Source organism: Canis aureus, chromosome 1, assembly GCF_053574225.1.
Source record: "Canis aureus isolate CA01 chromosome 1, VMU_Caureus_v.1.0, whole genome shotgun sequence".
Classification (NCBI taxonomy): Eukaryota; Metazoa; Chordata; class Mammalia; order Carnivora; family Canidae; genus Canis; species Canis aureus.
The window spans coordinates 38,276,386-38,292,298 of NC_135611.1; the positions used below are offsets into that span (position 1 = coordinate 38,276,386).

At 36.5% G+C, this 15,913-nt stretch overlaps 1 protein-coding gene across 3 annotated transcripts in view; it reads left to right on the plus strand.

Annotated features, from left to right (window-relative positions):
- Window positions 1-15,913, plus strand: part of ADGB (androglobin) — a 161,213-nt gene that overhangs the window by 16,521 nt on the left and 128,779 nt on the right. For 2 of the 3 annotated variants that reach the window (XM_077896299.1, XM_077896289.1), the window contains exons 2-4: window positions 7,755-7,902; window positions 12,585-12,677; window positions 15,139-15,210. In XM_077896299.1, the coding sequence (XP_077752425.1) occupies window positions 7,755-7,902; window positions 12,585-12,677; window positions 15,139-15,210 (313 nt within the window). The remainder of the gene's footprint in view (window positions 1-7,754; window positions 7,903-12,584; window positions 12,678-15,138; window positions 15,211-15,913) is intronic. The other variant, XM_077896293.1, reaches the window with a different exon arrangement.

The following is a 15,913-nucleotide window of genomic DNA, read 5'->3' on the forward strand; positions in this document are numbered from 1 at the left end:
TCCGCATTGGGCTCCCTGCAGGGAGCCTGCTTCTCCCTCTGCCTACGTTTCTGCATCTGTCTTTTTGTCTCTAATGAAAACAAAAACAAAACAAAACAAAAAAATCCCACCACCAACAACAAAAACAACTTTGAAAAAAATAAACAAAAATAATTAAACTTTTGGAAAGTCGTGCCTTTATCTAAGGTTGGAGCACTCCCTTTCCTCGTTTGTCCTATGTATGTTAAAACAAAAGACTCTACATTCATAAGACTGCTAAGACTTCCCCAGGGAAGCTACAGCTTCAGCTTAGAGTTACAACATTCTGACTTTCAGTTCCCTCTTCATTTCTGGATCCTGAAGATTTTTATTTCTTTATGTAGGCATTTGTAGGTAATATTTTTTTATCTTAATCCACTCTGCTGGAAAAGAAAGTCTAAAGACATATACATTTAAAGGAGGATTTCTATATAGCATGTAAAACAAACTGAGAAAAAGAAGACTAGAATAGTTTTCAGGAAGGAAGGGACATTTTTCATAATATTAATAGAAAAATCAAGGCATAAAATAGTACATTATAGGACCTCTGTTTTATGGAGTGTTCCTACAACCATACAGATAAAAAGAAGTTGGTGACTTTGTATCCATCAAAATCATGGTAAAATTTAACTCATTTGGGAAGTTCCATATCTTAAAAGCTATTTTTGTAAAAGGAGTATCTAATTTCTTAAAAACATAAAGAGTCTGCTAAGATTATATTTTGCTTCCCTCTTCATTCTGTCAAGTGTAAGTAAATGTGCTGGCTCCTTCCCTTAAGCTATTAAGCTTTATCACTAATTGGCCTACTTTCCTTGTAACATGTCAAATTTGATTCCATCTATATTGAAGATCACTTAAAAAAAGACTCATTTGAGGTAACTTATACCAGCCCAATAGCTCACCTACAGTGTTAAACACAATATAAACAATAGTCAAATATAGCCCAATGTCAAATATACTGTAGACTTCAAAAGATCATGCACAAATATGTTGCATTTGAAACTGTCAGCGCAGTATGCCTTTGATGTTGACTGAGAGAATGTGTCTACTGCTGTCGTACAGCCGATACCCTTAAATACGCAAAGCACATGACTCCTGGTCTCATCAATTCTGAGAGCAAGCTAATCTTTAAACACAGAAGCAATTCAAGACTTTTGAAGATTTAGGAACTGGTAATACCAGGAAATAAATGTTCCCAAATTCTAGAAAATTATATAGGCCAAGAAATCAAACTTGACACACTGAAAAATCAGGGGGATACACTATTTTATTCATATAGCAATATATTCAAGGACTAGTAAATGATTCAATACATTAAAATTAAAAATTGCATAAGATTTGAAATATAAATATATCCTCAAAATATATGGCTAAATACTCCCTTCTACACAGTGAGTCTAAATACGCTATTGAGACAGGGGAAATGGCACTGACACTTTTAAAAGAGGCTATAAATTTGTAAATAAAATATATTAATGGAAATTTATTGTTTTTTAAAAACTTAACACAGTCAATGCGGAGTGCTTATAATACACATCCTGTATATCATACACATTCTGGTATCAAAATGCCAAATGATATTCTAAAGGAAACTGATATTTGGAGAGAGAAAAAAGTTCTGCATAACCAGACAATAGGCTGATTTCCAGAGTAGAAATATAAAATATAAAGGTGCTCCTGGGGAAAAGAGAAGCAGCAGCACAAGCAAATTTATAACAGCAGGCCAAGTTGGACAGAAGAGTCTGACACGAAAATGATATATTAAGTAAGCAACAATACAAAGGTGTTAAGATGATTATATATATATATATATATATATATGTAACTAACATAGATATATAAATAAATATACTGTGTATATTATATATTTGTGACTGGAATGAATTTATCATGATTAAAAGCCTTTGAAAAATGTGAATGAGTGTTTGCCAGAGGCAGGAGTTAGGCAAAAATGGGTGAAGGTGGTCAAAAGGTATAAACTTCCAGTTATAAAATAACTAAGTCATGAGGATGTAATGTACAGCATAATGACTATAGTTAATAATACTATATTGCATATTTGAAAATTGCTAAGAGAGTAGACTTTTAAAATTCTCATAAGAAAAAGATTTTGTAGCTATGTGTGGTGATGAATGTTAACTAGCTACAATACCAAAGAAGCAAGTAGGAAGCTAATCAACACTAGCTACAATATCACACAACCCCCCAGTCACACAATAAAGGATATTTCTCGTGTATACTAGGGTATGATCAGGAGTTTTGTAGTGGCTCTGTATGTGCTAAATAAGCCATGCTGACAAGTGCCTCACAGATGTTTTATAAGCCTAAAGGTGGGATACAACACATCTTCCCAGATGCTATTGTCCAAAACACCACCACAAAGTACTAGCCAAATTGCAAAGGAGTATGGGAAACATAAGAAATGGAAAACAGGACTGGTGAGCCATCTGATCAATCTCTACCTATGCGTAAAACCTTGAAACAGTTCTAATTAGAAATGATAGACATATACATAAGAGCATTCATCCCTTTACTTCATGTAAAGAGATGACAGAGAGCCAGGGAGACAGATTTCCTATGTTATCCAGGCACTGTTTCTGTGATCCTACCCATGGAACTTAAAAAGCCTACCTTGAAAAAAAAAAAAAAAAAAGCCTACTTTGGAGGCACACAAACACGGAAAGATTAGTGAGACAACTGCCAAGTGCCAGAAAAATGAAACAATATAAAAGAATATAGAGAGTTTGCTATACTAGATAGGGTGTTCCAGAAAGTCCCTCCCACCCCAGCCCCAAAAAGTGAAACCAGGAAAGACCTTTAACCTTCTTGTTTATTTTTTCATATTTCAATTGTTGATCTACTACCAGCATTTAGATCTGTTGTGCATTTTTTTACTTTAAAAAATGTTTTACTTGGCACCCAAGGTAAAACCCTCTACTGTTTTATTCCTACCACTGTTTCTCAATGCTGTCATAATAAAATACCACAAACTTAGTGGCTTAAACAATATAAAACTGTTATTGTGCAATTCCAGAGGTCAAAAGTCCAAAATGGGTCTCACTGAGCTAACATTAAGGCACTGGCAGGGCTGCATTCCTTTCTGGAGGCTCACAGAGAGAATCCATATCCTTGCCTTTTGCACCTTCCAGATACCACACCCTCTTTTTGGCATGTGGCCTCCTCCTTTTGTCTTCAGAACCAGCAGTTTTGCATTTTTCTATTCATGCTTCCAGAATCAAATCTCCTTCTGACTACTTCTGTCTCCTTTCACTTTTGAGAACACCTGTGATTACATTGAGCCCATGCAGATAGACCAGGATAACCTCCCATCTCAAATACTTAAAGTTGTCTACACACTCTCTCTTGCCATGGAAGGTAACAGATCCCCCAGTTCTGGAGATTAGGGTGTGGATGTGTTGGTGGGGCCAGGGGTGGGGGGGCGGGGAGAGAGGATGCATTATTCTGCCCACCACTCATGGACTGCTTTTCTGTTTTCTTCCTACTCTTTCTGACTTTTCATGTGGAGTATCAGGGCAAGTAGACAGCTGTATTGATAGACTATTGAAATATTTTAATATTGATTATTGAGTAGCCTTACCAATAACCTTACTAATAACCAGGAGCCCCAGACATTTCTGCCTCTTTCCTAGAGTCCCTGACCTACCCTGAGGTCCTTACATCCCTGATCCCATTATTAAAGTAAATAATGTCTGGCATATCTGGAGGCTTTGAGGGTTGGTCAATGCTCATTCCTTACCAGTTGTTAGGTGTTTTGATTAGCCTTCCTGGGAGTGCCTGTTCCTTAGGTATAGGCACTTTGTTGGTGATTTAACCCAGTCTTAAGACTTTAAACATCATCTAAATGCTGATGGTTCAAATTTTCACTTTTAGAAAAATCCTTTCTCCTAAAGTCTCAGAATCCTATGTCTAACTAACTACTCAACATCTCCACAAACATGTGATAAACATTTAAAACACAATCATTGAAAAGTGAAATGCTGCTTACTCTTAATCTCAGGTTTGCCCTATCCCATAGTCTTCTGTTTTGCAGGAAATATCAACTCAATCTATTGGCTTTATCTTAAAAACAGGGGACTCTCTTCCCTCCTCTACTGTTAGCAACCTGGTCCAAATCACCATTAGCTCTCACCTGTTATTTCAGTGCCTTCTATTTATTTATTCATGACAAACACACAGAGAGAGGCAGAGACATAGGCAGAGGGAGGGCGAGGGAGGCGCCCCTCAGTGCCCTCTAAATTCTCTGTCTTGTTTCCTTTGGCCTCTTCTCAATAGAGCAGCAAGAATGATTACAAAATTTCCTGCTTGGGGCACCTGGGTGGCTCAGTCTGTTAAGCTTTTGTCTTCGGCTCAGGTCATGAGTCCTCTTGTCAGGCTTCCTGCTCGGTGGCGGGTCTGCTTCTACTTCTGCCTCTGCCCCTGCTCGTGCCTGTGCTCTCTCTCTCTCTCGTTTACTCTCTCTGTCTTTCAAATAAATAAAATCTTTAAAAAAAGACCCAAAACAACAATAAAACCCCACAAAATTTCCTGCTCAAAACTCTCCGTTGGCTTCCCTTCTCACCTAGGGAAACCCATGTCTTTTCTCTGGCTTAGATCACCTTCATAATCTCTGCATCTCCTGTTACCTCTCTGAAAGTATCTCCTTTTACGTTCCTTCAACCACACTGAATTTTTATTCTTCAAGTAAGCCAGGATGCTTTCTGCATCTAGAAGGTTCTGCATTGCTGTTTGTACTTGCTGTTTCCCGTATCCAGAACAGTTTTCCCACAGATCCACACAGCTTAATCCTTTATGTTCTTTTTTTTTTTTAAGATTTTATTTATTTATTTATTTGAGAGAGAGAGAGAGAGAGAGTGATTGAGACAGACCGAACATGAGGAGGGAGGGGGGTAAAGGCAGAGGGAGAAGCAGACCCCCTGCTGAGCAGGCAGCCAGATGCAGACTAGATCTCAGGAACCTGGGATCATGACCTGAGCTGAAGGCAGACACTTAAACAACTGAGCCATCTGGTGCCTCAATCCTTTATGTTCTTTCACTATTGACTTACCCTGTATTACCCTGTAATACTTACCTGTATTACCCTATTATGGAGTGCTTTCTTTAACCACTGTATTAAAAATTGTGTATCAACTCTTCAGTTCTCCTTCCTATTTTATATTTCTGTTTAGTATTTTTTGCTTTCTAATATACTATATATTTTACTTATTTTATGCTGTGATTTTGTGTCTCCACCCACTAGCATATGAACTCTATGATGGGAGAACACAGGGCTAGCTGAGGACAAGACCCGAGCGTGGGGCAGCACATCGACAAGTCCTTGAAATAGGCAGAGGGACATTCCCCTATGGACTCAACTGCCTCAATGTTCATACTTTGCTAAGGGCAAAAGACAATCTTAGCCCAACCCCCAGGAGCCTGTAAGCCTACTTTAACATATAAAAATTCCTTTAGAGATTTCCTTTATCTCTAAACCCCCAAGATACATGTTGGCAATCATCCCCCAAGCACATGGTACATCTGAAGGGTCTCATGACTCAGGTTTTATTAGACAGTAATAAGTGACCTTTTCCCAACAATAGCTAGCCCTCCCAAGGTTCTGGAAACCTTGCTTCCAAAATTCCTTGGAGAGTACACTATCCTCAAACTCCTCCCAACTCCCAGGTATATAATCAGCCACCCCTCACAGGCCCAGGGCAGCACCTCTCCCTGCCTATGGGTCCTGTCCCCGTGCTTTAATAAAACCACCACTTTGCACCAAAGATGTCTCAAGAATTCTTTCTTGGTCGTCAGCTCCAGACCTCACCTATTTCCCAAAACTTCATCACTCTAGAAGGGTAGATATTTTAGTTGTTTGCTCACTGCTTATCCCAGGGTCTGGAGTAGGGTTCCAGGCTCACTCATAGTTAAAACTTGAAAAATTAAACAAGGCACATATTTTAGACTTTAAAACTTACAATAATAAAAAAGTAGGGACAGGGATCCCTGGGTGGCTTTAGCGCCTGCCTTCCACCCAGGGTGTGATCCTGGAGTCCCGGGATCAAGTCCCACATCAGGCTCCCTGCATGGAGCCTGCTTCTCCCTCTGCCAGTGTCTCTGCCTCTCCCTCTCTCTCTCTCATAAATAAATAAATAAATAAATAAATAAATAAATAAATAAATAAAATCTTAAAAAAAATAAGGATGCCTGGGTGGCTTAGTGGTTGAACGTTTGCCTTTGGCTCAGGGCATGATCCTGGGGTCTGGGGATTGAGTCCCACATTGGGCTCCCTGAGAGGAGCCTGCTTCTCCCTCTGCTATTGTCTCTGCCTCTCTCTGTGTGTCTCTCATGAATAAATAAATAAAATCTTAAAAATAAATAAATTTTAAAAGTTTAATTTTTAAATTTTTTAAAAAGTCAAAGTTTAAAGATATGAAATTGTAACATTTTGATAATAAGTGTATAAAACAAGTCCAACCTCTCTGTAGTTAATTAGTAAAAAAAAAATCACAAACTTTAAATATGTATATATTTGGGCACTGTAAATCTTCTTACTAAAATCTATCCTAAGAAAAGAAATAATAATATATGCAAAGATTTGGCAATAAGGATAGCCATCAAAGTCTTGTTTATGATAGTGAAAAATATTTTAAATCAAAACCTTCAAGTTTTTAAATATAGAAACTTAATTAAATGAGAGGCAGTATATTTATACAATGGAACAGTCTACAATAATTAAATTTGTATTTTATAAATTCTCATTGACAGAAGAACTATTTGCAATATGCTGATAAATTGAAAGAAACAGTTTATAAGAAGAATATGCTGAATGATATTATTTTTGAAAAAGAAATATATATCCTTCCACATTAGTCTGAAAGGATGGACAGTGGTTTAAGAATGTGGTTTATAAATGGAGTGGGCCTGTCTTTCTTACTTACCTAATTTTTTAAGAAGATTACTTTTTTATTTTATTTTTGAAGATTTTATTTATTTATTCATGAGAGGCACAGAGAGGCAGAGACAGGCAAAAGGAGAAGCAGCTCCCTGCAGGGAGCCTCATGCGGGACTGGATCCCAGGACGTTAGGATCATGACCTGAGCCAAAGGCAGATGTTCAACCACTGAGCCACACAGGCACCCCTAAACATTTTTATTTATTAATTTATTTATTATTTATCTTTTTATGATGAGAGAGAGAGAGGCAGAGACACAGGCAGAGGGAGAAGACAGCTCCCCACAGGGAGCCCAATGGGAGACTTGATCCCAGATCCCAGAATCACACCCTGAGCTGAAGGCAGAGGCCCAACCACCGAGCCACCCAGGTATCCCAAAGTTTAGTTTAAAATAATGATCACATAATACTCTCATACTGGCAAAAATCAAAATTCTATTTGTACGGATCTTCAAAAAGCCATTAATAACATACACGTAAAGGATTTTAAGTGTGAGTTGTATATAAATGTTCCCCTTTATGGCATTTTATGTATTTATGATGAGGATCCTGAATTAGTAAGTAGGGGCTAAGGCTCAGAATTTGTATATGGAATATTCTCTCTGGGTATTTTAGTTTTTTAACCCTAGCCTGTAGAAGCTGTCTGACTACAGGTAAGACTATCGAAAAAGGTCTTTTGCATGACCACTGACAAGATCACTTACTTTATACCATGCAATGAATCCAGTATTTTGCCTCAGAGATTTAACTTAAAACTAAACTAACCCACCTCCCTGCTCTATCTCTAGTAGTAATATACAACCCAGTTCCGTTGAGCAGAAGAAGGGGAAGTTCCCGATCTGGCCAGAATGGAGTGAGGCTGACATAAATGCTGAGAAGTGGGATGCTGGCAAAGGTGCAAAAGAAAAGGACAAAGCAGGAAAAAGCCCTATATTTGTAAGTTCACTTGACTATGACTGGAGTTCATTTGAGTCTTAAATTTTAGAATAATATTTGTTAACACAGGAATATACTCATTCTTCTCCAGAGCCTCCATTCAAAAGAGAAATTTTCAATTTTGTCTTGGTCCATCTGTCTCCCTCCTTCCTGCCTGTCTTTCCCAGCTGTGGACCTGAACTTTGCTAATCACATTTGAATAAGCAGAAGGAGAGACATAATGAAATTAAGGGGAAATTGATAGAACAGGTTAGATAGTAGATTTTGGACAGAATTGGGAACCAGGCATTTAGAGAGAGGCCCCAGCACACCTGTGAGCTATAATCTGGAGATTATAGGAGACTTATTTTTAAACAATGTTACTGTGAGATTAAAAGATTGAATCTTTCTTAATATCCCCCCACCCCCAAGATCTATTTGGTAAAAATCTCAGGTACTCTTTGTTTATCGATGGACATTTAAACATAATAGGCCCCTGAGATTGGAGCTGAGAATGATGTTCCTACATTTTCCAACGATATGATTTTAGTTTCTCTTGCCCATTTAAAAATATTCACTCTATTTCTAAGGACTTCTTTGTTGAAGATATGAATCTGGGTTGCATTTTAAATAGGACCCATTTATTTGGTGCAGTGATTCATTCAATAAAAATGTTTATAGAACACAATACAGTTTCAAAACACTAACAAAATTGCCAGAATGACCGTGTTGAACTCTGGTGTCTTTATTTGCATAGAGAATTCTAGAATGGTACTTATTAGCAATTACATTTTGTTCACAAAATGAAGAATTGTAAACTGCATGATTCATAACATAAATTTGTTTGCAAAAGATAATAAATGTAACTAATTGCTGATTCTGTTAGTACTTGAACAATTTCAAAATAGGAACCTGTGAGGGAATACATTCTTTGTACCATACCGAGAATATTGTGGAAGTTTTAGATGAAAAGGGATTTTGAACTCTCTGGGTTCAAATGAAAATGGTCATATGCTATGTATTGTTAATAGAAGTTTACAACTAATGGGGGTTGAGTGTGAATTTACATCAGAAAGATAGATGCTGCAAATCCTCAGTTAAGCATTGAGCTCTAGAAAAGACCTAAAGAGGAGTCACTCCAAAGTGTAAAGTAATATCAGGGAAGAAAAGAGCAGAAGTGCCTGAAAACTTTGGAATGGGAAATAAGATATAACCTGTAATATGTTGGGGACCCTTGGAGAGCAAGTAAGCCTTTATTAGATGACTATGAAAAAATCTTGCAGATCTCTGGAAGGTTAGGCATCAAATTCTGGAACTTATCAATGTTACTGAAACAAGGCCAAGTCTGTTGGAAGAACATTTATTGGAGGAAAACCACTGAGACTGGAGCAGAAACCTGTGTGCTGGTTACTCGATGCCCATTTCATTTGGGGGCAACATATAGGAACATTGCTAGCTGAACATCAGACCCCAAAATTGATTTTGTGGCCCTTGGACTATGGAGATGTATAAAACTGCATGATTAGGGAAGCACCAGCTCTCCTCCTGGTGAATCAGGGCTATTCCAATCGAGTGGGATACATGAGAACCTTGGTCAACACTCCGTTCTGCCTCTGCCATCTTCATAAGGTAGAAGAGCAGCAGGTCAAACCCTGGTTATTACAGCAGTGCGAAGGTACCTTCTGGGATGCAACCTTGCTTCCCACACTCAGTTCTGTTCTACAACACCATTCATGGCTCAGGTAGCAACAGTCCTTCACAGGAGTGAGTGGTGGATACCCCAAACCTGGTGATCACACTTCTGTGATGTAGCAGCATGGTAGATCTTAGCCATGATTTGCAACATCCATGTTTTACCAGGATTAATTACCTTAAGCATCCAACCTTTAGCAAGTAGCCTTGGAACTTTCGAGAAAGTCTCTTCCTTAGATGTGAGGCTAATGATCAGGGAATCAGCATCAGATAAGCTAACCCATTCCTGTAATTCCAGAATCAGGTCTCATTTCTTTAGCTAAGTGACAACAACAAACAGACATGATGGGTAAACCAAAATGAGATATATTTAATGAAGCACTGTAAGGTGGATATAAGAAATACAACTAAGGCAAAATGATATGGAAAGATTACCATTAATGTAGCAATAGGAGAAAAGGGAATCATACCAGATTATGATATGATGATTACCTTTTTTTTTCTTCTCAAAGACATTTAATAATTCAAGGTGTGAAAATTAAAGGCCAAGCAGAAAGTAATAGCCTTAGGGCTTATGTCAGTTTCTCTGGGCTGGAGAGAGAGAAGATATTGTCTGGGACTGCAAAAGCAGCCAAAACTTGAAATCCCAGAGTTAACTACAGAAACACAATCTGAAAGTTTTGCATATAATTTTACTTCGAGACATTTACCCAAATCCTAAGCTATATGTGTGAGGATTTTGCTGCTGAGAAAATGAGTAAAAAAGCAGTAGCTTGGAAGCTAAATAACTTAGAAATGGTGCTATGGCAAGAGTTTGGAATTTAGCGTATACCAAGGTGAAGGGACTTGGACACTTCAACCTTTCAGTTAGTGCCCCAACATAGCTATAGCATTCTGTGTTAAGTAAGGGAAAACCAAAACTACACCAGCCCTACCAAATGCTGAGGCTCAGTGTTGATGGGGTAAAGTTCATTTTGTACTTCATCTGTCAGAAAGGAATAAAGTCCTCCTCTTTGGAGGAAGACATCATTACTTAGTGCTCATATACATTTTTATATGTGATGTATATCATACAACCAAAATTTACCACACATGAACAGAAACAGAACTAAGTGGCTGAAAAATAAGAGGAAAAATTAAGTAATAGAAATAGATCCACGGGTAGCTCTGATTTTGGAACTGTCAGATAAGGAACTTTAAAATAACTGGATTAATAATTTGTAAGGGGAAAAAAAACGACACGAAGCAACCCCAGAATTCTACTGTGACTCTTGGAAACTTCAGCCTATTTTTCAAGGACTCATTCTTTGATCGTTTTGACTAGATGTTGGGATTACCTTTGTCTTCATCCAAAGTGTTCCAGTCTCTTAAATATGCTCCAGATACATATAGACACTCTGTAAAGCTCAGACAATACCCTCAAATATAAACTATTTCTCAGGTTACACTAGCATTAGGATAAAAATATGACTACCATAAAAAATCACAAAATGGTATTTATCTGCTCATGTCACTATTAAGTCAGGTGAAATTTAGTTGTCTCTTTTTTCAATAGCATTGTTTTTGTACTCCCAGCACTTTCTCTTTTTTTGTAAGGACCACCCCCACAACCTGACTACCTTATGAGCTGTGAGAACTTTTACATAGTAGCTACTTAAAGTCTAATGTACTATATTGCTGGCATCTGAGAGTAGACATTTGGATATTATTCTTCCTCCAGAGCTCACTAATTGACCCACATTAGGGTCTCAAAAATTAATAAATTAATTGCATACCTGGGCATTTATCTCGGAGAAATGGAAACTTATGTTCATATAAAAACCTGTAAACTGTATGCAACAATTTATAGCAGCTTTATAAGTAATAGCCCCAGATAGGACAGATGGTAAACAAACAAATATCTGTATCATGAAATATTATTCAGCAGTAAATAAGAACGAACTATTGATACATGCAACAGCTTGAGTAAATTGAATATCCATGGAATTAGGCAGAGAGGGAAAAAAGCCAACCCGCAAGGTTACGTGCTATGTGATTCCATTTGTATACCATTATTATTTTTCTGAAGATTTAGTTATTCACTTGAGAGAATGTGTGAGAGAGCAGGAGAAGGGGCAGAGGGAGAGGGAGAGAGAGAATCTCAAGCAGACTCCATGCTGAGAATGGAACCCAACACAGGGCTGGATCTCACGACCCTGAGATCATAACCTGAGCTGAAACCAAGAGTCGGATTAACTGGCTGAGCCACCCAGGTGCCCCTCATATTACATTATTGAAATGATAAAATTAATGAAAGAGAGACCAGATAAATGATTGCCAGGTGGTAGGGATAAAACAGGTGGTAAGGAAGTTGGAGGGTGGGTATGCCATAAAAGCGCCTGGGAAGGATCCTTGTGCTGCTGAACTGTTCTATATCGTGACTATGTCAATGTCGGTATCCTGGTTGTGACATTGCACTATAGTTTTGTAAGATTTTACCATGGGAGAAACTGACTAAAGAGAACACAGGAAATCTATTATTTCACATATGATGTGGTGAATCTATAATTATGTCCCAATGATGTTTAATTTTAAAAATTAATAAATGAAAGTCAGATCAAAAGTACAAATTTCATTGGCATAATATCATATTTATGATTCTTAAAAAAATCTTTTTATTCAGGTAAACAAAAGAAATCACAATATTTTTAGTGCAAAATATGTCCATATCTGGCTCATCCAAATTGTCTTCCTACTATACCTACTTCACATTTCGAAGCAGCTCATGCTTGTTTGGACTATTTCTTCTGCAATAAAATGTTACTCAACAAAGTTTCTCATTAAATACAGTATGATTAACTTCAGTATTCACCAAATACTCCACGAACTAGCTCTGAGAGCAAACACACAAATTGCTCTAAAATGCTTATTTACTGATCGAATCTATGTGCTTACTAATTTTTATTAGGATTAAGCTGCTTTCATTTTAATAAAACCGTATGGAGAAAAAAATCAATATATTTTTTATATAGCATTTTTTTGAAGACCCTGAAGGAAAGATTGAATTACCACCATCACTGAAAATTTATTACTGGAAACGTCCACAGGAGTTTTTAATTAATCAGGTAAGAAATATCTTCACTATCAAATAAAATACATATTAACTATGGGCTATAATATCTTAGTTGTGAAAATTCTCATTTTAAAAACAATTCAGGGTAAATTTTTCACATGGTATTCAGTAAGAAAAAGGAATTACTTCTTGGTATTTAACAGAAATAAATGTTTGTCAGCATAGTTTAATATTTCTTCTACTGGCTCCCAAGAGAATATTGAAATTTTTGTTTAGGGTCTTGAATTTTCCTTTTCTACGTGATATCAAAGCATAGCTTAAAATGTTTGGGAAGTTATTCCTTAATTTCTGACAGACTTTCCCTTTAAAGTAATTTTATTCTTTAAAAGTTTTAGCCTTCATAAGCACTGCTACTAATGCAATTTATCCACCGTATTTCCAATTACAGCTACTAGTTGAGTCTAATAATCTGAAATTCAAAGATATTCGGGAAAATGAGAAAATGAGAAGATATATTTATTGAATGCCTACTTGTAAGACATTTTAAATAATATAAATCGAATGTACATGAACCATGCCTTTAAATTACTTGTAACGTTAGATTATATTGACATGAAGAATATAAATTCTATGGTGTTAATAAAGTGCACTTAGTAATAATGTATTATTAATAATATTCAGGCTCTGTGCAATGGAAGTTGAGAGTTTACATTCCATGAAAATAAAGGATATTAATTCCCTGCAGTGAGAGTGTTTCAAATGTGAATAAGTGGCAAAGTTTTATACCATCTCTTTTTCTTTTTAACATATCTTAGTTCTGAGAGATACACTTATATTATAAATTCATCCATGTTGTTAATGGCACCTCTCTCTACATTTATCATAATGCTTCTGCCCATCTCAGCACCTCTGCACTCCTGCACTCTTTATTCTTTTTCTTGATCCTGTGCACAGACTTCTCTTGGGCTATGGACCAGAACAGTCACAACCAAAAGTCTAGCTAACTAGGAAAACCTCAGAATAGTGTTTTTCAAGTTCTAATGTCCAGATTAATGGTGGTAAATACGTTTTACATTGAAACTCTCTAAATGTGGGCATATATAAAGGTTAGATAAAAATTTAGCAAAACAATAATGACCTTTCTGTGTGAGATTTACTCTATTCTACTCTAAGCAAAAGATGAAGTCTTTTGTGAAATCAAGTGGACATGATTTAAGTCAGAGAGAAGCTAAATTATGAAAAAACTAAAAAGCCTGGATTTAGGATAACCAAAATCAACATGGACTATTCCAACTGAGGAGGTTAACAAGCCCTGACCACTAAGGGAATGATCAGATTTATTTCTGAGAATCCGGTATTGATTGCTCAGGCCCTTGAACGTTGATTATATTGAACAGACGTAAGATGTCCAAAGATGTATTCTGTCTCGGGTACAGGCATAGGGAATAGAGACCTCCATAGAGACTTCTACTTAATATTTGCTGTTTTTTACACACCGTCAGTTTCTACTTTACATTTGTTGGTAGGCAACTATTAAGTTTCACTCCTCAAATTTTAGTTATTCAACATTTATTTAATCTATACTCAATTTTAATGTTGCCAAAGAGTATGGGCATTTTAGAAGTGCAATTAGCCAAACTGGAATTTAAATATGTATTTTTGTATAAAATATTTTATGCAATTTATATATATGTAATATATATATGTAATCATGAATTATAAACATAAGATTCAATTCAAGCCTTCAAGGTAGTTTTGGGTTAATTTTTTGGACATAAAATATTTTACTGAGTTTTCAAGATGCTACTTACCATATGTGATTGAGAGTAGTTGGTGGTATTAGTTTCCATGAAAATGTTTTATTAATCAAAACCAGATTTATGTTAATTTTATATGTTAAGTATATAAGCTTGATATGAATTTTAATGAATTTTAAAAACCTGTTGTGAATCATATTTTCCCTTATTATGTTTATTCCTTAGTGGTCTAAATACATAAAATCATCTTTAGGTATGTACCACTTAAATAATGACCATCAAATGATATTTTTTAAATATAAGAGGATTTGAAATTGGCCAAGATTTTAAAAACCTGTCATACCTAATATTTTTATCAAAGGGATGAAGATATCTTTCCTGCTAGCATGTATTAACTAAGCTTCAGGTTTAATTTGAAAGGTTAATTTAAATATCAATTCATTTTTTAAACTCTGAGATTGTGTGTGTATGCATGCTGAGATTATCTGCATATATTATATCTTACGACATTTCATTTGTATATGAAAATGCTGTGTTTGATAGGCATTACCTTATTAAGTGAATGTCACCTGTAGCTCCAACAGGGTTATTTTATGGAATAATGAGCTTTTTTTTTCTTTTAATTCTTCTGGTTGTGAGGAATTAAATCAGGTTTGACTTGTTTATATCACATGAAACTCTTATTTCATTCAGCTACATTTCCTTTATTTTTCCTAAGAAGTAATATTCCTTTTTATATATATATTTTAATTTCAGGCTCCAGTAGTTGTGAAAAATGAAATCCTGTTTGACTTGTTTTCAGCAAATGAACATTTACTCTGCAGTGAGGTATGTAGGGAAGTTTTAACTGAAGGTAATTGCAGAATAACTCACAGGCCTGCTTCAAACAATTCCGACGGTCAATTTCAATTCCTTTGCTCACCTCTAAGTTTTGATATAACTCAGGATTTTATACACTAGATTTTCAAAGAGGAAGAGAAGCCTCTTCAATTGAGTTTAATGGAGGGAAAATGTTAGTATTAGCATTGCTGTGCCCTATTCTCCTTCCCACAGACCTATGGTAGCTGGGATCTCATAATCTGAGAGCACTTCTGCTCTTGTTTTACATGCCTAACAATTGACAAGTTGCTGTGGAACTTGCTCTGTACTGTGCTCAAGAGCAGGTTTTCCTGATGTTGTTTGGGTTGCTAATGCAGGGAAAATCTCCCCTAAACATCTCTCCACTCTGGATTTTACCCATCAGAAACAGACCTGTTCCACTCCCCTAAGGCGGTTATATCAGAAGCAGGGCAATTTTTAAAAAATTATTTTCTCCCAGAAAAAAATTCGTCCTCTTTTTTAAAAAAAGATTTATTTATTTATTCATGAGAAACAGAAAGAGAGAGAGAGAGAGAGAGAGATAGAGAGATGCAGAGACACAGGGAGAGGGAGAAGCAGGCTCCTCACATGGAGCCCTATGCGGGCCTCAATCCTGGATCCCAGGATCACTCCCTGAGCCGAAGGCAGATGCTCAACCGCTAAGCCACCCAGG